Source organism: Centruroides vittatus, unplaced genomic scaffold (assembly GCF_030686945.1).
Source record: "Centruroides vittatus isolate TY-2023 unplaced genomic scaffold, ASM3068694v2 contig_388, whole genome shotgun sequence".
Classification (NCBI taxonomy): domain Eukaryota; kingdom Metazoa; phylum Arthropoda; class Arachnida; order Scorpiones; family Buthidae; genus Centruroides; species Centruroides vittatus.
In genome coordinates this window covers 1,142,104-1,165,623 of record NW_027122204.1, presented here as the reverse complement: position 1 = coordinate 1,165,623, position 23,520 = coordinate 1,142,104, and the positions used below count along the sequence as shown (strand labels likewise).

Below are 23,520 nucleotides of genomic sequence, written 5' to 3'. Positions count from 1 at the left end.
AAATGTATAGATGTCATTTGTAATGTAAATATAGTAGCAAATAGTGATTAGTTTTAAAATACAGTTTTATTCTGAGTAAACCTGGAGAATGTCATGTTGATAAATGTGCCTATCAAACTGCATCCAGACAAATTTACCAAATAAATGGCAAACTTATACAGTAATTATGATTTTGTTTATTATAATAAAAATTAAAATATAATGAAAATCATTTTAACTATGAAACTTACTTTTCTTCTTATTCCTGTTTTCGTTCTCTCAACTCTTTCCTTATTTCCCTATTTTGTGAAGGAACCGATTTAATCATTAATCATCTTTTTTATAACAATCAACTTTTTTTCAATTAATGAGGTAAGTTGCAATATATACATATTTTTTGTTTATTAAAAATATTAATATTAGAACGAAAACGCTAATATTTTTGAACATATTAATTTTAATTATAGATAACATCATCATTTAATAAAACAATATTGGATTCAGAGATTAGGAGGGAAGAGACAAAAGAAAAGAATCATAGTAAAAATAAAAACACTTTGACTAAATGTAACATAATATAATGTTATTATAACTATAAATGAAATTATATATGCTTATAATTTGAATTTATTTTACTTTTCTACACGAATAGAAAAAATTATTATTCAAATTCAAAAATTAACACCTACCTTTAAAGTTTTATATTTTTTTATTAAGCCTCCTGAATCAGCTTTATTACCACCTCTTCTATCTTTTCTTCTTTTCCTTAACTTTGAAATTTTATCACTCTGTGTTGTACCAGTCTGAACAGAAGAATGAGATACTGAATTTTCATCATCTCCACTATCATCAGTTGTGGAATCTAAAAATACAAATTTTTTTGAAAATCATATTATATTTATTGACATTGAAATTCAAATATTTAAATACAAAATATGATTATGTTATAATCCATGTATATCATAATAATCTATAAAGTGCCAAATGTCTTTATTCTGTTTACAATCACAAATACTATGTACAGTACATCATGTGTTGTATGATTACAATTTTCACGAAAATACTCTTTTTAGTTACATGAATAACATCAATTTAATATCATCATTAAATATCAAACTTTGTACAGGATCAGTGACTTTTGTTAGTATCATTAATATAATATTTGTGATTTTATTTTATCTATAAAATAAAATCACAAATCTTCAGGATAGAAATTTTCTTACAAAATCTATAACATAGTCAGTATGTAGCTATCTTGTTATCAAGTTTTATAACATACATTTCAAACATTTGCTTATATTTTAAGACTGTTTTATTTAGTACAGCTTCCCCCATCAAACCTCAATAAGTTAATAGTAAGAGCCTAGTAGTCTTTCTATTTGATAACTCTCAATCACTTCCAGTTGTAATGAAACAAACAAAATGTTAAGACAGATATTACGTTTAAAAAGTATTGAGAGAAAAAAACTACATAACATATTTATAGATTTAAACTTTCTTACATGATAGCACATTATACAAAACTTTATGGTAAAAATTAAAAAAAAAAAAACTTTATCAGATGCAGAAATCACATTAAACTTATTTTTTTAAATGGTATAGTATGTTAAACCACAATAACAAGCATCCTTTTGTTTAAAAGAAATTATTGAAAAACTCTTAACAGTTATGACAAGTTTAAAATCTTAACTTTCACAGCTGGGATATATTATATAAAGTACTCTGTTGGTTAAGTGAATGTAAAAAATAATAGATAGTCTGTATCACTTTTTTGTGTTCAACTCATTATTTATGAATTTTCAATGCTTCTTTTTATTTGTTAGTAAAAGTAGAATTCTAGATACAAAATAATTATAATGACATAGTGCAATACAAAATAGTGCTAAAGAAAGGTATGTGTCACACAACTGAACTCTAAAATTAATCTGAATATCAAAACACTTACCAGTCATGGCTTCCTTTTTGCGTGTCTGCAATGCTTTAGCTTTTTGTCTATCAACTTTTCTTGGCTCACATTTTTCACACAGATAAGTTTCTGGTATATTATTTTGATTTAAACCCATACAATCAACATGTTGCCATACACTGAAAGACAGATGTAAAGTTTATTTCACTAAATTTCACAATTAATGTCAATAAAATAATTCTATTATTAAATTTTTATACACTAAAAAAAGTTAATTAAAATATCATAAAATAATTTCAAACTAAATAGCAAATGTTTCATTTTAAAATAACAAAAATACAGTATATTAGTCAAATTATAAAATCTTCCCAATCCAAATATACTCTTCAAAATGTAAACTTTTGAAGATTCGTCATCATCTGCTGCTACTCAGAGTATATACAGGTCAACATGGTGAAAAAATCAAACTTTTATACTACTATCCACTACTTTTTCCAAACTCTCCTATCAAGAGACAAGCTTTTTGCCGGGATTAAAGTTAAATTCCTTTCCTCTAAATCTAAAGCCTGCTTAACACTATCAATGTACCTTCATCTAGATCGTTCCTTTGGTTTTTTCTGTTTAATTTTAGCTTCGAATACCTGTTTGGCCAGTCGGTCTTCTCCCATCCTTTCCAAATGGCCAAATTATCTCACAAGGGAACCTTACGGTCTCGGAAATTCAGTTCGAGATGAGACTTAGCAGGTTAGTAGTATACCTCAAGGGTGTTCACCCAGAAAAATTTTAAAGCGCACTAGCCAGAAGACCGAAAAAAAAGGATCTAAAGTTTTAAGCGCAGCTCATATACCAATCGATTTTACAGCATGGCAATGTAGCGAAATGGCTGAGTCTGTAGTGAACTTTCTTGCCACGCTGGGTTTGATCCTACCACTTTTTTTTTTTTTTTTTTTTTAATTGTTTTAAAAATTATAACTTTTAAATAAAGTTAATGACCTAAAAATATTATTAATTAAATCATAAATAATTCTACTTTATTTATAAAATGACTGTTACAGCTAATTAAAATGTGAATTAAAGATGTTTTATTTTTAAAAAGTTACATACAAAGTTTCAAATGCATTTTTAATGGAGGTAAATTAAACCTTTAATTACCACTATAACAAATTTTCGGGTAGGGTTTTATTTATATAAAAAATTTTACAATATCATCTTTATTTGTCAATTTTTTATTTTACATACAATCACCAGAATGATAATTATCATAAAAACATTGAAAACAAAAACTATTTTGACATCTTGCACAATTTATGAAGGACGATTGTTTACACAAACAACCTTTTTTTAAAAGATCTATTGGAAAACATATTTGTTTGTTTACAAGAAGCAACCGGTAACTTTGGTCCCCGAGTTCAAAAAACAGTAAATGAATATGCACAAAAATATAAAAATGTCGTAATAACGTCTTCGAAATCTGGGAAACTAACGACAGGACTTTATATTGACTTTCTCAACCGTTGTTTAAAGTCTTATGTGGGAAAAAAACAGTTTCTATTATTGACTCTTGGGATGGACAAACAAAGCCTGAATTATATGACGAAATCTTTCAGGATGGTGAAAAATCACCGACTTGTACAATTAAAGTGATTCCACCAAAACGTACTCCTCTTGTTCAACCTTGTAACGTATATTTTTATAAACAAATAAAAAATCTAATAAAACGTATACAAAATTGCACGTATCTGATTGAAAATAATAGAGAAATAAACTCCCGTGAAGACTGTATAAAAATACAATCAATAGTGCATCATCAACTGTCATCACGAATTTTTAATGAAATGATCCGGTATGCCTGGTAGGCTTCCATTCCAGGCTTTCTGATGAAAGAGAAATTTTTATGAATGTAAACGAAGTATGTTTTCCAACAGATCTTTTAAAAAAAGGTTGTTCTTGTACACAATCATCCTTCATAAATTGTGCAAGATGTCAAAATAGTTTTTGTTTTCAATGTTTTTATGATAATTATCATTCTGGTGATTGTATGTAAAATAAAAATTTGACAAATAAAGACGATATTGTAAAATTTTTTATATAAATAAAACCCTACCCGAAAATTTGTTATAGTGGTAATTAAAGTTTTAATTTACCTCCATTAAAAATGCATTTGAAACTTTGTATGTAACTTTTTAAAAATAAAACATCTTTAATTCACATTTTAATTAGCTGTAACAGTCATTTTATAAATAAAGTAGAATTATTTATGATTTAATTAATAATATTTTTAGGTCATTAACTTTATTTAAAAGTTATAATTTTTAAAACAATTAAAAAAAAAAAAAAGGCGGTAGGATCAAACCCAGCGTGGCAAGAAAGTTCACTACAGACTCAGCCATTTCGCTACGTTGCCATGCTGTAAAATCAATCAATATATGAGCTGCGCTTAAAACTTTAGATCCTTTTTTTTCGGAATCTTCTGGCTAGTGCGGTTTAAAATTTTTCTGGGTGGACACCCTTGAGGTATACTACTAACCTGCAAAGTCTCATCCCGAACTGAATTTCCGAGACCGTAAGGTCCCATTGTCAGATTAGCCTCACTCTTGACTGAATATTTGTTATCTTAAGGTTTTTTTCTTATGTCTTCATTTTTAATATGATTTTGCCACTGTATCCATCTATTGACACCACTAATTTTTCTAAAAACTCTCATTTCTGCTTCTTCTAATTTTTGGTCAATTCCCCTACTTCTCACCAAACTTTCAGAACCACATGTCAATATAGGTTTAAAAACTGTGTTGCACACAACTAGTTTGGTCTTATGACTTATTTCTTTCTTGTGTCAACATTTGAAAAGTGTATTTTTTTAAAATACTATATTAATTAAAACCTTTAAAGTATTAAAATAATTAAATAAATTCTAAAAATATTTAACCATTTGATTTATTTTCACTTTACTTATATCAAAAGTTAGTTTAATTTCATTACATCATAACATAAATAAAACAAAGAATATAATTAAGTAACATTAAAATGTTTACAACATATGTCAGCTTGAATTAAAACAGAAACACATTAAATTTAAAAAAAAAAAAAAACGCATTGTTTGGGAATGAAAGAAGCTTAAATATTTGAATTATATCAACTACATTAATAATTGATGAAACAAAACTAGCTATAATTCTTTCTGAAGTCAATACCTTTTTTACAATTTTGATGAGACTAAAATATGCATTACCACATATTAAATTAGCCAGATTTGATACTTGCATTCAGTAGGCTTATGCTTACAGGATAACTACTCACTAGATCTTGCTATTATGGCAACTTTATGCAAAAGATTTTGTAGACAAAAACAAAAAACTTACATATTATTACATAAATTCTTCATTAAAAGTACTGTAATGCCACCTTTTTGTGGTGCACTTTTTGTGTCAAATATATATATTTATTTATTTACTTATTTATCTATCATCTTTTTTAACTCCTTTTTTTCAATTTTTTGTTGCAAAAAAAATACAATATTTTGCTTATATATTAAAATTTACACTGTTCTGATCAATAAATACTGAGATACAGTATAAGTAAAATTAATGATTATGCTTATTTTTTGGATATGAGTGTATTTATAATTATAATATAAACTTATTCTTACACATACAGTTATTGAGAGTAATGATATAGTTTCTGTTTCAAAAATTATAAATAATTATTTCAAACGGTTAATCAAACATTGACCAAAATAACCTTTAAAATGCAGCTTTTTATTAACTAAACAAACGTTTCTGGCCATTTAAATGACCTTCCTCAGGAATAAAAATCAAATGCTTTCGATTTTTATAAAATGAAGTTTGTTATGGAATGATTTTGAACATTTGAATTTTCATAGCTGTCTCGTGCGCAAGCTCGTAAAAATACAATATGTACGGGTTACTTGTACAAATATATATATATACATATAAATGATATACAAATATAAAATAAAATATAAATAACTAAAATATTAACACAACTATGCCTAATTCTTTAACAGTTCGTCCCATTTTTATACTAAAGTATTCAGATTATGCCTGCTCTCCATGCCACTGAGACTTTACTTGATTCTCTAGAATTTATTGCTTGTCCTTCTTGGTTGATCTTGTATATTTGCCATGCTTCTGCATATTTAAGGTGCCTCTTGTCCTGAATCTTTTGTATTATTTTAGCTTTTTCCCAATTCACTACTACCTCTGTTGGGTCTGCTATAACGTACATTGCTAGTGCAGTGACTGGATGTTCTTTCTGTATGTTCCTTTTATGTTCTTTTAATCTTTCTTTTAATGACCTCCCTGTGGTTCTGATGTAGTAAAGCTCTTTTTGTCGCCTTTCGTCTTGTACAGGTATTCTATAAGAATACATACATGGCACCCCTAAGCAATATTTACAAAGAAATAGGAGCTGCAACAAATAAAAAGATAATTTTTAAAAGAAATCCAACAATATACCAAATGCTATGTACAGACAAAGAAGACATAGACCAGAGCCTTATTGCAGGAATTTATAGAACACCCATACAAGACAACAGGTGACAAAAAGGAGCTTTACTACATCAGAGCCACAGGGAGGTCATTAAAAGAGAGGTTAAAAACATAAAAGGAACATACAGAAAGAACATCCAGTCACTGCACTGGCAATGTACGTTATAGCAGACCCAACAGAGGTAATAGTGAATTGGGAAAAAGCTAAAATAATACAAAAGATTCAGGACAAGAGACACCTTAAATATGCAAAAGCATGACAAATATACAAAATCAACCAAGAAGGACAAGCAATAAATTCTAGAGAATCAAGTAAAGTCTCAGTGGCAAGGAGAGCAGACATAATCTGAATACTTTAGTATAAAAATGGGATGAACAGTTAAGGAATTAGGCATAGTTGTGTTAATGTTTTAGTTATTTATATTTTATTTTTATTTAATTATTTATTTTTATTTTATATTTATATATCATTTATATATATATATATTTGTACAAGTAACCTGTACATATTGTATTTCTACGAGCTTGTGCACTAGACAGCTATAATAATTCAAATGTTCAAAATCGTTCCATAACAAACTTCGTTTTATAAAAATCGATAGCTTCCTGAGGAAAGTCATTTAAATGGCCAAAAATGTTTGTTTAGTTAATAAAAAGCTGCATTTTAAAGGTTTTTTGTTGATGTTTGATTATTATTTAACTGCAGTTTGAAAAGAGTCAAACAGTTAAGCCACAAGAATATGAATTAACTATTAAGTTAGCATTTACTGTTATTTATTAATGTTTTTTCTAAATTATTTAATAACAATAACTAAACTAATATTATTTAAACTAATGTTATTTATGTGCATAACATAAATTTCATTTTTATACATATAAAAATAATTGATTATACTTACGAGCATCGATCACAGCAAATCATATATTCATCATCATGGTCAAATCCACTGAAGTAAAAATATAAAGAATATAAATCAAATTTTATGGAGTAAAATGCTTAATAAATTTCTAGAAAAATATATTTAAAAAAAATCACCAGAAAAAATAATTGGAAGGAAAAAAATATGATTTCAATATATAGAACTACGAAGTAATGATTTCATTTACATTATCAAGAAAACCAGAAATTATCATATTAATGAATATTGGTAAATATTTATTGAAAAAATAAATAAAAAGTCACTCTTTTTAGGTAATATCATAGTCAAGTACCAAGGTCATTCTAAAAGAAAAGAACATTTTGATCTGATGAGCCATGAAGTTATCCCACCACCCTACTGCCGTATCATGGACCTTCCCATTTTTTCGTGCCAGTCTGCCACTAACAGCGAGCCACAACGATCGTTTACTGTTTATAGTGTGTCTTTGAAATGTGTGACAAAATTAAAGATCCTGCCAAGTGTGAGGTTCGAGGGTAATACAGTGTTTGAATGCAAAAAAAAAGTCCGCCCTATCAAAATTTACAGACAGATAATCAAGGTTGATCTGTCTGTAAATTTTCACCAACTATGCCATGCCATTCAAAACAAACAATGGGTATTGTTGTCCAGAGGCATTGTGCTTCTTCAGGATAATGCACTTCCGCATGCTGCTGCATTGACGAAGAACTTGCTTCAGCAGTTTAAGTGCAAAGTTTTTGAACATCCTCCTTATAGCCCAGATTTGGCTCCAAGTGATTACCATCTTTTCCCAAAATTGAAGGATTTTTTGGTTGGGAATCACTATGGAAGTGACAATGAACTGAAAGAGGCCGTTAATGACTAGTTTAAGAACTTTGCGGTAACCGAGTGTGCAGAAGACATAGAAAAGCTGGTGATACACTTTGACAAATGTTTAAATTTGTATGGTAACTATGTAGAAAAATAGCTAAGGTATCATGTGTTGTAAAATAAATTTTGTTTCATTATCTAAAATAAAAATATCTAGAGAAACAAACACTCTTTACTTTTAGAATGACGTTCGTAAAAACCAAAATCTTTAGACGACTTTTGTATCTTTTGTTTTGTATTTTGAATATCCCCGACACTTATCACCTATATACCAGTAATCAATAAAAGTACAATAAACTTTTTGTTTTCAGTTGCAGCAGCATTCATATAGTGTCTACAGATCTGAGTAAAAAGTACTAAGTACAAGCAAAATGTTTCCTTATGCAGAAATAAAGAAACAATCATGCATTTTTCCTCATAAATGTTATTCTCATATGTAATTTTAGTAAACCATAATAAACTAAACTCAACTCTACAAAAATATCTATTGAAAGACATTTACAAATATTTACAATTACTTGCTTTGCTTTTTAATCTTCATATGAAAAATTTTATAAGTTTCTCATAAATTACAAAAACTTGCCTATACAATAAATTAGTCTACACTAAAATAGAACATGCTGGTATCAGCTAGATCTGTAAATACTGTTTAAATACTCTAATGCCAGATAAATATTTTTCCACAAACCAATTTTTTTTTAAAAATTAGATTTGTTTTCAGAGTAAATTTATCCTCATATATACTAATTCAGAAAAGACTAATTTTACAACAGTATATCTTGATAAATATTTATACAGTTATGTAGAACTATATAAATATAGTGTGAAAAATACTAATGTATTGGAAAATTGATAAACTGAAAATTTGAATAAGTATTAACTAGCAAGTTAAACTCATCCAAATTTACAATTTTTCCATACACTATAATAACAAAGTCATGTCTCATTTTTGGTGTTATACTGATATCTTGTGATTTCCAAATCACATCATTTAACAAATTACATTATACAAAAGTATTTTTTATTAAATTTTTGCAAAAATTCTATTTTATGTTTCAAATTTTGAAGTTAATGATCCATAATTTATACTTTGCTTCTATTCAGTTTCAACCTTAATATATAACCAGTCAACATACCTTAATTTTCTAGGAATTACAATGTCTATGAATGTGATAATTCCTAAAAAAAATCAAGGTGTTTTGACCAGCTATATATTGAGGATTAAAGTTAATGATCTGAAAATCCAAACTTGTCTGATATATTAAAAATTTCACATTATAAAATTACTTACCAAATGCAACGAGTAATACTTTCTTCTTGAGTATCTTCTTCATTATTAGTTGAAGTAGAAATAACTGAAAAACTTGTATCATCATCAATAGTACCATTCACCTTAGGAAGAGGTGACTGAGGTGGTGATGGTGGTGGTGGTGCTCCATAATTATGATCCTATTTAAAATAATAATTTATTTCATCAAATCATTGTAATATTATGTGTGTATCAAACATAATTAACTTGTTTCCTTTGATGACTACAGTTACCATAAAATTTATTGCATATTTGTTAAAAATTTATTTATATTAAATAATATTTAATATTTATATTAAATAATATATGTAACTACTTTATTTTGCAGGCTGTAGATTAAACACAGTATATGTTTGATCTGCAGATGTTCTTCAAACATTTTGATATCTGATTGTAATGTAACCTGACTAACCTGACAAATACCTTTAAATAAGGTCAAAAATGTTAACTGTTAAACATCTGTGATGAAATTTATGATTGTTTACATTATCTATTCAAATTTATCCAGTTTCTGCAATTAATTTTATAAAATAATCTATTTTTGTACAAAGCTGTAAAAATTTTCTATCTCAAATTTTTTTAAAATTTTAAATGAATTTTAAAATCTTAAAAGCCTCCAAAACTGTTTTGAACCTTACTATTGTAAGATTCAAAACAGTTTTGATTATTATAATACCATAACAAAATAAAAAAAAAAATAATTCAAAGCATATGCTTCAAAAATCAGCTTAAAATTATTTTCCTATCTGATGACAAGTTATTTACATCACAATAATATCTCATATCTTAGAATAAAAATCAATACAGTTAATATTCATTGTTATGACTGAAGTAACTTCTCCTTATGCTAATGTTACAAGCTGCTTGCCACAAAGAAAATTGGAATTCAAATCATGTATTAAAAAATATTCAAGAATTTATTCCTCACAACATAGTCAACAGAAAATGTCTTTTTTTACACACAAAAAGAATTATCATCACACAAACCAACTATATAAATCAATTTAATTATTCAAAATCTAAATAACAATAAAACACTATTTTTTTCTTAAATGATTTACTTTTTAAAACTATCTTTTTCTTTTGATAACTTTATCAATTTTTACTAAATTGATAAAGTTATCAAAAAAATTAAACATATTAATCTTTACAATAATGTTTCTTCATAAAATAAGCTACAAATATCACTTCGAATTTGAATGACTACATTTTCCTAGATATTCAGACACAAACTGATTAATAATGTTTATTCAATGTCACAAGAACACAAATTAGAAGAATTGTTTTTAATACAAATTTATTTATCTTATGTATATTTATGAATAACATTTCCACACAATTCTGTAAGGCAGCTGTCACAATTAAAATTATCTCTTCTTTCCTAGAACAACAAAGAACTAGAAATACTTCTTATCAGTTACCATTACTTTTTTCAGCTCTGAGAAATTATAAAACCATCAAAAAGTCCTTATCTTTAATAAAATAAAGCAAAAATACAACTATATTTTCCATATCACACTATAAGCATTGTGTCAATTCTGTTCATGGGTTGTTCTGTTGCCAATCACAAGAGACCAACTTTATGAATGAAATCATAAAATACACCATGAGGTGCAAATTGTGCAGCATTCACTTGCAGCAATTTGACACCTCCTAGTAATAACTAACTTTTACTTGGAAGTAAATTGCAATTTTCAAAAATGATTTACTTATAATTTAATTTATAAACTTACAGTTAGATGGTAAATGGTTATTGACCATTTACCATCTAACTGTAAGTTTATAAATGGTTATTGACCATTTACTGAAATAGAAAATCAACTGCCACTATTTTGATTTGTAGGTAGTCATCTTACACCTTCTCCGTGAAAGAATGACTCAAAAAAAATCTGATTTAATATTTGAGCAATTTTTTAATCAAAATATATTTTTTTTCAATAATTATATCCATGTTCACAGAAAAATACAACACCAATATGTAATCAGGTCAAACATTATGTCTTAAATTAAAATAAGAAAACTAATGAAAAATAACATTGTGTTTGAAGAACTTAAATGATCAATACATGTAATAATTAGATCTAACAACAACAAATTATAAGTCATTTAACAGCAATTTAATTTTTAAAAATGTTTAATTATATATTTTATATATAATTAAAATTGTTTAGCTGTTTAAAACTGTTCAATAGTTAAATGAAAAATACATTATTTTGATTGTAAACAGAATAAAAATTGAAAAAAAAACTGTAATAATTTTCTACTGAAACCTGCCTGAAATGCATATGGCAGTTTGTATTCAACTTAAGATAAACTATGCGATCAAATGATTTGTTACAATATTCTAACTAGCAACCAAAAAGCTGAATAAGTATTTTTAAGGATTTTTTCTAACACATTATAAAACTGGAAGAAAATTTTTAAAATTGAAGAATGGCCGTAAATCAGAAAATTTCAGGCAAATCAAAATTATGGACATAGTCCCTTTAGTCCATTCATGCAATAGTCATGTAACAGCCCTGTTGTGTGAAATGCATTTATATATATATATACACACACACACACACACACACACACACACACACACAAAATATATATACACTGTGTATATATTACGTATATAAAGGAATAAGAATAGAAAAATGTCACACACATCCAATCGAAATCAGTGTTTCATCTGCAACACATGATCTATATTCTGCCAAACACACAACTTTAATACTGCATTCTAGCAGACCAGAAGTGCTGCCATTAATTATCTCTTGCTTGAAGATTTAATTGACAACTTTAAGTACTTACAGCAATTTTTGATTTAAAAATTTGTCATAATCTGCATATATTTTGATAGTAATTATACATTTATTAAATAATTTTCTAATTTTAATTATTTTCATTTTTATAGTTGTTTAAGATGAAAATGATTCTATTCTGAATGATGATAATTGTGGAACATCCAATTTCATATCCTTTCAAAATTTACATTTTCAATTTTTTAAAGCAATTTTTTAATTTATATACATTCTAAAATTTTTTGCTAAACATCCATCTCTTGCATAGCCAATCAATGCAATTACTTTTTAATTATTCTGTTCTATGAATATAGGTACTGTCCATAAATTACATAATGTAGATATTGGTGAGTTGATGATGTAATGCTATGATGCAATACAAGAGTGGAGATTTTACGAAAACATTATGTAATACTGGGATCTCAATCCTTATGTAACAGAATGATTCATATATAAACATCCAAACATCATAGTTATATTTTAAAGCCAAGTGATTACCGAATTATATCAGGCTACATTACTACTGCTATCATTAATTAAATGCTAACTAATTTGGACTAGAGACAAGTGTTAAGTGTTGAACTTAAATTAATGCTGAAAAACAGTGTATATTTATTAATTGAAATAATATTTATAAAACTATAACATCATAATAAATAACAAACATTTTAAACTAAATACTTGATAAAAAGGCAATTTGGCATAAAGTATTTTAAGGTTTTTTAAAAATATATCAAAATAATAAACATTCTACTTAAATATATTAGTAAGTAAATATTCCTACAATAATAAGTGTGTGTAAATTTGACAACATTATGTGTATAGAATACATACAACTACTTGCCGACTTTGTCCTATGTGGTTAGCATCAATGCTTAGTATTATGCTAGACCAAGGTTAAGGCATAATACATAAATAGCAATAATTTTGTTACATCTTGTTGGTATATATACCTGTAGTTAGAAATTTCCTCACTTTGCAACATTTGTTTAGTATGGCTGCTTTCTATGATGCTGTTTCTAGACTTTTTTGTTGTGTATGTGTGAGGCCCCCGGAAATAGTCAAAAAAAAAAAAAAAGGAAAATGTAAAATTTATTAAGTTCAACCATCAAGAAAACAAGTTATATAAGTGTTGAGTCAGCAACACCAGACTTTGACATCGTCACTCATAAAGAATAAAAAGGAAAAACAAAATTTTAGAATAAAAGAAAATTAAGAAGGGAAATATTTAAAACTTAAGACGCAATAAAGAAAATGAAACGAAAATATTATAGAATGGACATAGGTGTCATAGTCATCAATTAAATGCGAATAGAGTCCATGAGATGGTGTTGGATAAACTATCCCGAGCTGACCTTTCCCGCGACCCAAACAGATCTCCATTTTCACCTAGAGACAGGTGAGAGACCAGTTAGGAAGAATGGAAGGAAAGGCCTCACCAATTAGCAATGAACCAATCCAAAAAAGTTAATAAAAACTCAGCCATCAAGCACAGCAGAGCTTCTTCTCCAGTTCTCCTATTGTGATCGTCACTTTCATAAATCAAACCAGAAGACCATTGCAGAAGAATTATTTCCTTATAATATAATATGTTAAAAAAAAAACAATTTTGTTTTGGTAGTATGTTGTAATATAATTTCTATAACAAATTTATGAATTTTTTATCACATCACAAATTCATATATTAATAATTTGCAAATTTCTTTCTTAAATACATTTATGTCTCACTCCATATTAATCAATTTCATATTTTATCAAAAGACAAAAAAAAATGCTTAATGAATTATAGAAGTTATTTATTAGCTGGTGTTAAGTTATTTTGAGATCAAAATTTCTAATCTTCAGATAAAAGATTAATTTTAAAAATTAAATAATGCAAAACAGATTTTAACAAAGAATATTTTGTTTAAATCTGTTTTGTGTTCACTTCATTTGAATCCAAATTTACATATTTGAAATGTTAAAAAAATTTTTCATTTGAATCTGTTTTGCAATTTTTTTTTTTAAATTCATATTCAATCTAATGAGATTTTGCATTTTAGCTACTTAGCATTGTTTTTTCTTCTGTTGATTAATGTCTCTATTTTTAAATTTAATTATTTACAGTTTAGTTGAAAACTAAATTTGGAAACTGAATCAAATATATTGAATAATTCTATAACTATATTAATTATTTAATTTTTCTAGATAATTATACAAACAAATTTTAATTAAAAAAACATTCACATTATACAGTATATTCAATAACCATACAATAACCAATAACATACAATAATCATACAAAATTTTGTGGAAATATACATTTAATTTTACTCATTTTTATGTTGTCAATTAAATATTCCTACTATTGTTTTACCAAACTATTTATTACTTATAATTTTACTCTCTTTCCAAGCTTTATAAGTTGTAATTATTTTTAGACAAAATTTAAAGCTTTCAATTTTATTACTATTGTTATAATACTCATTTAATATTACTTAATAATTGAAATTCAATACATAACAAAGATTGCCCAATTTTTACTTTATCATACATAATAAAACAGCAAGAAAAAAACAAAAATACCTGATAAGGTAATCCAAAACAACTTGCAAATCCTTGAGACAAATGGGCTGAAGTCCGTACTTCTTTACGTCCATGTGCTGCCGTAACTACAGTTGATACTGAAATTGACGAATTATCTTCTGTGGTTACTGGGACTTCTGGATCATATCTATATAAATAATAAAATAATAATATTAATTAAATTCTAGAATTTAAAAATATGTTTTGACAGCAATAGTTTACTAAGTAAAATATTAATATGTTAAACTATTACATGACAGTAAATTTAATATTAATATATTGTAAATATAATAAAAATAGAATTATCTTCACATCAATAACAAAACTTTATAACCATTAAAATATCAAACTTTTTTAGAAAAGATACTTCATAAATAGTATTATATTATTTTAATTCAATGTTATTGTTTCCAATAATTTTAATTCTTAAAAATAACATATTCTTCTATCCAAAACTCTTATATTTTATATAATTTAATACTTTTAAAGAATAAGGTTTTTTCGTCCTCAGAATAATATAAAAATTTAAAAATTTGAGTGCATGCATGCTTAGTTTAATAACTGGTATATGTTGGTTTAAAAAACATACATATTGACAACCAAGCCCAAAATATTCTAATGATTAAACAATAAAACTGAGTTAGTTATGAAATTAATTAGCTAAGTAATAGAACTTGGCTAATTAATTTCATATATAATACATAATTTGGACTAAAGGTAGGAGGTTTAACAGCCATCTTATATTATGTTTAATAATTAAATTAAATAGTTTAGGCTATTCTGGAAGAAAAGATTTGAACTCACAGCCTCTGCCTACCATGCAGATGCACTGATAATTATACTACTTTTCCCAATTTTTGCTTCCAGATTAATTAACTTATGAGATAACCATACAGTTCATTTGCTGCCAGCAGCATGCATAACTAGGCAATTCTTCTGGGAGGTCAAAGCCTCTTCTATTTGAGAATTTTGAAATTTTGTTGAAAGGTTTTTTTTGTTGCCAGTAGTTCATCGATTCATGCTTTCTTCTTTCATTAAAATGAAAATAAGTAATAATATATACCTTGAATAAAAGATAAGTTGTAATTTATCAAAAGAAACATGACAAGTCTTAGATCTAAATCAGGTGTCTCCAATCTATGACCAACAAGCCAAATGCAGTCCAAAGCATATTTATATAGCTTGCACAATTTTTTGCACTATGTTTCATCAACAACATTCAAACTTGTACAAAAACTTTTGAAAATTCAACTTTGCTGTAAATAGAACCCTATTGAAAGAAAAAAGTTTGTTATACTTTTACAAATCTCTGCCAGAAGAGAATTTTAAAGATCTTAAGAAGTTTGCAGAGTGGATATTTTCTATTATTGCTTCTATGTATCTTTACAAATAAACTTTTTAGAAAATGAAATATAAAAAATCAAATTGTCAAGCATAATTGTACAATGAATATCTAGAGGAGATTTTAGTATTGGGTACCACAAAATTTATCTCAAATTTTGATAAAAAATCTTTCGAAAAAGCAGTTACAAATTTCCCACTGATTTATATCTGTTGTTATTCACAAATAAAACAATCTCAAGATTAATATTTGACTGTATCTTTTGTATCTGATCCCCAAAAATGTCTTTTACAGCCCATGTGTCCTCCTCAGAAAAAGGTTGGAGATCTCTGGTCTAAATCAGGGATGGGCAACCTTTTTCTATGTAAGGGCCGCATTTTAAGACTTTTGAACTGATGCGGGCCGCATACAAGAGAAAGAGAAAAAAATGTCAGAAAATCAAAATTATTTATTCATATTGTAAAGGTCGCTTTTAGCGTCCTTAGTCGAAAAGCCACGCGACAGAGATAATTGGACCCACCTGGCGTTGGAGCCATAAACGGCCGGAAAGATCAAAGGAGTAGCGGTTTCGTTTAGGGGTCAATGTGTGTGCTACGTGCCGGCCGGCTTGGGAAAAAAATGTAAACAAGGGACGGACGCAAATGTGAGCTACGTCGGCGGGAAATAGGGCGGACGTCTTTGGAAGCTCTCAAAAAAAAGGGAAAGAACTGATTGGTCGCGGGTGGTCGCAGCAGGATCCCTTAAATTGGAAGGGTGGCGAAAAAACGAGGAGAAGGGCAAGAGACTGATAATACGGTAGTCTCAGGCACTTGGACAGCCCGCTGAGCATAGAGAGAGTGTTCTTCTCTGACAACGATCTCAGGGACGGGTAAGTGTGGATACTGGACAGGCCGTATAGTTGAGCCAACTCCGGAAAGGCAACCTGAATTCCCCGAAGTTTAACAGTCCCCAATAGACAAGCCGACGTGAGATACTACATCTTTGTAGCATAGTGTATGTATTGGTGTTGAACATTGTACATCTTGTAAATATTTGTTGTGTAAATAAACTGTATGTATTTACTTGTTGAGTGTGGAGGTGTAGCTTTCCTCGAACCATCTTACGGACATTCTCGAGTCACAAAACCCAACCCAAGACGATTCATCGTAAAGATCGTGACAGATATTAAGGATCTTCACTCATATATAATTATAAATTAGCATAGGTATACTTAATTTAGCTTCTGGAACTGATGTAAATGTAATATATTGGAAATATTTGGTTAAATATTCGTCACTGCTAGTTTTAAATTAGTTTCGATGTGTCTGTTAGCCTGTTTCTTGTTTTAATTTTTACTAAATTCATTGCAAGAAAAACTATTCACATACATAAGTTGTAAAAATAACATTTGAATTTTTGCTGCATACTTCCTTAAGCTGGGAAATTGATATATTTACTCACATTTTATGCGTCACGGGCCGCAAAATATATGAATGTGGGCCGCAGGTTGCCCATCCCTGGTCTAAATAATGAGAAAGAAAGAAATGAGACCTATGCATCTAAATTATTCTCAATTATTGATTCTTTTGGTGAAAATATCAAGCACCTGTTGTATTGTCAGATTGGGCTGGATCATATAACTCAATATTCAAAAAAGCCAAATTTGAAAATATTTCTGGATCACTGATGGATGAGCCATGTAGTTTATTTTGTTATATTGGGTTCATTTTACAATGTATTTATCTCTGAATTAAATTTTTTATTGTTGTATACATATATTTTATGTTTAATGTTCAGTTAAAATATGTTGCTGTTATTATTCGAAATCACATTACATTTCAAATTTTTTAAACAACATTGTAAGAATGTTAATAAGAACTTTCAGTTCAAATCTAGTTATACATTAAACCTGACTAAACCTACTATGCCTCTTTTTGGTTTAACACCAAATATGGCTTCATAAGGACTTTGGCGTATTCCTTTGTGATATGTAGTGTTCTTGGCAAATTGTACAAAGGGAAAACCGTTTGACCATTTATTTGTATCATTATTGTTCATCCATACAGTTAACATATTCTGTATATTCAGATTGGCCCTTTCAACTGAGCCTTGTGTTTGACTACGACGAGGCTTTCCATGAACTATCATAACATCTTTCCACATACCATATAGTTCGGATATGACTCAATTACAGAATTCCCTATCATTATCTGAATGCAATATAGCTGGGGCACCAGCTTATCGGGTATTGTTTCAACCTCCACCAAAGCTTATCTGTGCTTGTTGACATAAACCAGCGATTGTTAGAATGTATAATAATATAACAAAATATTCAGTCTTCCACGAATGTATTTTGTATGTGTTGACATACAAAATATAAAATTAGAGAATGTCAATATTCATCAATGAATGTTGACACATTCATCAGAGAATATAGACATTCTCTAATTTTGGTCTTTCACAGTAACATATATACTTCTCATGGAGTTGATCAGCCAGAAAAATCATATGGGAAAAGGCACCAGGCAACAAGGTCTGACAAGAACACTGAGACATTCCAGTACTTTGTGGAATTTTCTATTTGTGGCACATCATATTGGCAATCAAAAAACTTTCAGATAAAGGATACTCACTTGTATTATATTAAATCTAACAATAATCTTAAACATGATCTGAATTATTATTAAAAAAACAGTAGATAAGTTTTACTGAAGAAAATATATAACATAAAAATAGGGTTGTTGTATTAAGAACAGGTTCTAAGCATATTTGCATCCTCCATAAACAAAATAATAATTTATTGTTAGATTTAAGCACAGTTTAACTCTGTTATAAGGAGCATTAGGGTACTGGCAACATTTCCTCATTATATCTGTAAAGAGCAGTGACATAACTAGGAGGAGAATGGTGGCTGCTTTGAATGCAAAAACATAAGTAGTGTCCTGCAAGCAGCAAAATTTGCAGCTACACCATTGATAATTAGTGAAATCTATCTTTTAATTTTTAATTCTAAATAAGTTGATACAAAATATATATATATATATATATATATTAAAAGCAAAATGTTCCTACCACCAACCAAAACTGAAACTAACACTTTACAAATAAGTGCTATAAATAGAAACTCAACTCTTGACTGCCAAGATGAAATATAACCAAATCAATCAAGACCAAACAACAAGTACTTTATCCATATTTCCCAAAATATTGTTTCAATTGATTTGATTTCAAATTTAATTTTATCTTTATTTTTAATTTCAGTGTAAAGCCTAGTTTTAATTTATTGTTTTTAAATTTAATTATTAGTTTTAGTTTAATTAACTGGCTACCTAGTATTAATAAATATTGAATATTAATATTATAATATATAACATTATATTAATAAATTTTTGTCATTTAATTTAACTTAAGCATATTTAAATACAATTTCTTGAATGCCATTTATATTACATGAATGTCAATGAATGCGGTTTTTATTAATTAATTTGATTTAAATTCAGCTGCGGCTCATACCAAAAAATGGAAATAGTATCTTTCCCTCAACTGCATTGAAATGTAATTTAAATAACATCATCATCGATGATTATATATATAGAATAGATATAGATAAAATAATATATATACAGAGTGAACCAAAAGTTGGTAAACAATAGGAAGAATGAGGTTTGTATTGAGGTTATACTATAACAATGGTGTATATTTAACTTGGTTACGGTTATGGTTGAAAATTACATCAGAGATGCATTTCAAGAAATTAATATGCAAAGATACTTGTGCAAAAATGTTTGTCAAAACATGAAATGATGAAATGTAGACTTCAAAGTGTGTAAATTGTGATGGACAACAGTTTGAGCACCTGCACTGATAAAACTGTATTGTATTGTATTAGTAAATATAATTGTATATGTAATCTCAATAAATGTTGTCATTTACTGTCCACCTACTTTTAGTTCACCATGTATAATATATTCACTTTACAGGCATTTTATGCATGAAATACAGCTAAAAAGATAATGGATTAATCCATTTTACATTGTTTCTTATGGGAAAATGTGTTTCAGTTTGAGAACAAATTGATTTCTGAACAACTTTTAGGAATGAATTTAGTAAACTAAGGTTTGACTGTATATTGAAATATAACTATGAAAAAAAATGGATAATAAAGAAATATATATTTATAAAATGATAATTAAAACTTCTATTCAGCCATTTTATCAAGACAACTCAGAAAAATTTTTAAATGCAATTCATTAATACACAAATTTTCCATATGGGAAAAATGAGTGAAAATTTTGTTTTATTTCAAAACAACAGAAACTTGGACAATTAAATATTGTTGAAAATAATGTTGAAATAAAAATAATAAGAAATAAAATTTCATTTTCTTTAAAAGCCCTTTTATGTTTTTATACAAACTGAATCTTTTGGTTGATCAAAACTGCTTCATCCCTAAAAAATATTCCACTTTGTGTCTGCTCACAAACCAGACAGTTTGGTGCTCATATCTTTTGCTAAAGAGTATATTAAGGAAGCCTAAGTGGCAATATATGTGAAAATATTGAAAACTTAAAATATCAGCAAAAATAAGCTATTACAGAAAATGTATTTTAGCCATCCCTTTAAATCCCTATTGGAAATATTCTATATTAGTTTAAAACCCAATAATTGAATATCCAATAATGTTGGGAGATAATATTTCTGCATGAACACTGAGTAAATGAATATTCATGCTAGCAAGAAATTTTTTCTGACTGCTCAGACACAAGGATATACATATGTGGTCATAACATACTATTCTTACAATTACTTGCATTATCATATTTAAATGAGATGAGTAATTGATCCAAAAATAATATAGATGTTTTTACTTGCTCTGGTCATGAGTGTTCTTCCAGTTCAAAATTCTTTATTACATCTTGACTGATCTTCATTGATTACTTGACTCAGAGTAAACTTTTCTTCTTTAAAGACACTATTTCCTTGACAAATTCACCTGTTCTCTGTTTTTATGACAATAGATTCTTCATTATTCTGTAAATTATCTTGCAAGAAATTATTTTATTTCATTCCTCAAAAGTTTTAAGCCATGTTTGCAAAGTTTTGAAGTGAGTTTAATGAATGGATCAATTCTTATTTTAATTTCCATTGTCCAAATTTTTAAGGTTTGATTGTAAATTATTGCATTCTTGCTTTGAATTTCTCTAAAATGTGTAAAAAAAAAAAACCTCATTATTTAGTTTGTCATAGTAGTTTCCTTTCATTTTGAGAAAATTTTAATGTTTTGTTCTTCTATCACTGGCTCTGTGTGTGATGTACCAAAATAATAAGCCAATTATTGGGCTAACTGATGGCTGCTTCCTTACCTTCCTGTTTTCTCTACATTATGGCACTTCCTAATTGGTCAAAAAAAAGAAAGAAAGAAATGCAGTTTAGGTAAAAATTTTTTCATGACATATATTGAAAATGAAGGAATAAGAAAACTTGTGGACAGATGGACAAAGTGTATTGAAAAGCACAGCAATTATGTCAAAAAATGATATATTTGATTTGCTGAAGGTTAATTACAATAAATTCTGTAGCCAAAGTGTGGATAACTTTTGACTTACCCTCGTATATACGACAGTTGGCAATAAAGTATGAGGAGCATTGAAGGTTTGATTAAACAATACCAAAATAACTTTGATAAGAAACCTGCAACACCACATCACTACAGAAGTGTAATGTACAACAAGCAACTAGCATATAACAATGGGGAGATTGAAAAAGCCAATAAAATTGCATTAGCATACAAAAGAAGCCCAACAATATATAGCAGGGGTGGGCAAGCAAGAGTTCAGTGGGAACCGAAATGTAGGTTTTGCAAAATGCATGGGAGCCGCAGTTCTGTACTGTCGTGGCAGATAGTATGGTAAGGCGCGCGATTTTATTATATAATATAAATATAATATAAAACAAATATTGAATTTTTTTTAATAAACATATTTTCACAAAATTATAAAAATAATAATAAAGAACAGAAATTAACACTTTCAGCAAGAGCCGCACGTACCTCAAAAAGAGCCGCATTTGCCCATGTCTGATATATAGGCTACTCTGCAACAACAAAGATACTATTAACAGATCCAACCTTCCAGGGGCATATGCAGTGCTGATAATGGGTAACAGAACAGGAAAGCAATTGTAATATATAGGGGGCCACTACAAGACCTTTACATCAACACTTCCAAGAGCACATAACATCCACAAAAAAGAGACAAAACAACACTGCTTTATCCACTGTAGCCTTGGAAGAAGACTTGCATACACATGTAGATCAAATCAAACTGTTACACTGCACAGGTAAAAAAATGCAAATATGGCATATCAAAATTTACAAGACAGCAAAGACATGGCCATCAACTATAAAGACAGCCCATTGGCCCAGGCATGGAAAGCCTTGTATGATATAAAAAACATCACACTGCAAACACATCATTGGCACTAACCAAACAATAGTAACATATAAATACTAAATTTTAAACAGCATGTGAAGTTCATCTTTTTAAAAAGACAGAAAAAATTTTGTTCTATATTCAAATGACTGCAGAACCTGAAGACAGAGGCATAAGAACTCTGAAAACATTATTTCTGATGCTAATATCACATGTTACTACTGGAGTTTGGGTATTTTAAGTAAATAAACAAATGATATTCCAAACATTTTTAATTTACTTAATTGACTTATTCAGATTACAACACAAAAAGTATCCTAAACTGGATTTAAAACATGTTAAAAAATTTGTTTGTTTTTACTTTACTCCGGTGTAGTATCACTGTTGTTTGGTTAGAAAGATCTGAATAAAAACCTTTTGTCTACACATTTGTTCAATGAATGCTTCCTATCCAACTACTAAATATTCTTTTATGTTTTCTTATAGAAATAGCAAATATTTGTGTGTATATAATAGTATTATATAGTATATACTATAGTATTGTATATACAGCCTGATAGCATATGGCAGTGGTTGGCTTTGGTAATACAATGTATTGGGTTTTAGTTGTTTAAATATTTGTGTTGTTAAGTAATCAAAATTTATAGATTATAAAACTCTGGCATCATAATATTCATAATAGTAAAAGCATTTTCAGAAAAACAATATTTTCAAATAAGAAATTAAGTCTTTCATAATCTATTACATTACAAGATTACAACTTTATAGCATCTATAGTTTTTCATTGCTATTATTTTATGATTTATAAGCTACATTAAATAAAATTTTTTTATATTAAGTATGGATATATATATATAATATATATATCAATTATATTTTGGATATTTAATATGATTAATTTAATTTCAGAAGTTGTTTTTATAGTAAACTTTATGTCTTGCAT

The 23,520-nt window shown here is 27.8% G+C and overlaps 1 protein-coding gene across 4 annotated transcripts in view; it reads right to left on the bottom strand.

Annotated features, from left to right (window-relative positions):
• LOC136975767 (inactive histone-lysine N-methyltransferase 2E-like) overlaps positions 1 to 23,520 on the bottom strand; it is a 79,662-nt gene that overhangs the window by 29,303 nt on the left and 26,839 nt on the right. For 3 of the 4 annotated variants that reach the window (XM_067270863.1, XM_067270860.1, XM_067270861.1), the window contains exons 3-8: positions 14,826 to 14,973; positions 9,454 to 9,611; positions 7,293 to 7,340; positions 1,925 to 2,064; positions 669 to 841; positions 231 to 278 (exon numbers count right to left, since the gene is read on the bottom strand). In XM_067270863.1, coding sequence (XP_067126964.1) covers positions 231 to 278; positions 669 to 841; positions 1,925 to 2,064; positions 7,293 to 7,340; positions 9,454 to 9,611; positions 14,826 to 14,973 — 715 coding nt within the window. The remainder of the gene's footprint in view (positions 1 to 230; positions 279 to 668; positions 842 to 1,924; positions 2,065 to 7,292; positions 7,341 to 9,453; positions 9,612 to 14,825; positions 14,974 to 23,520) is intronic. The other variant, XM_067270862.1, reaches the window with a different exon arrangement.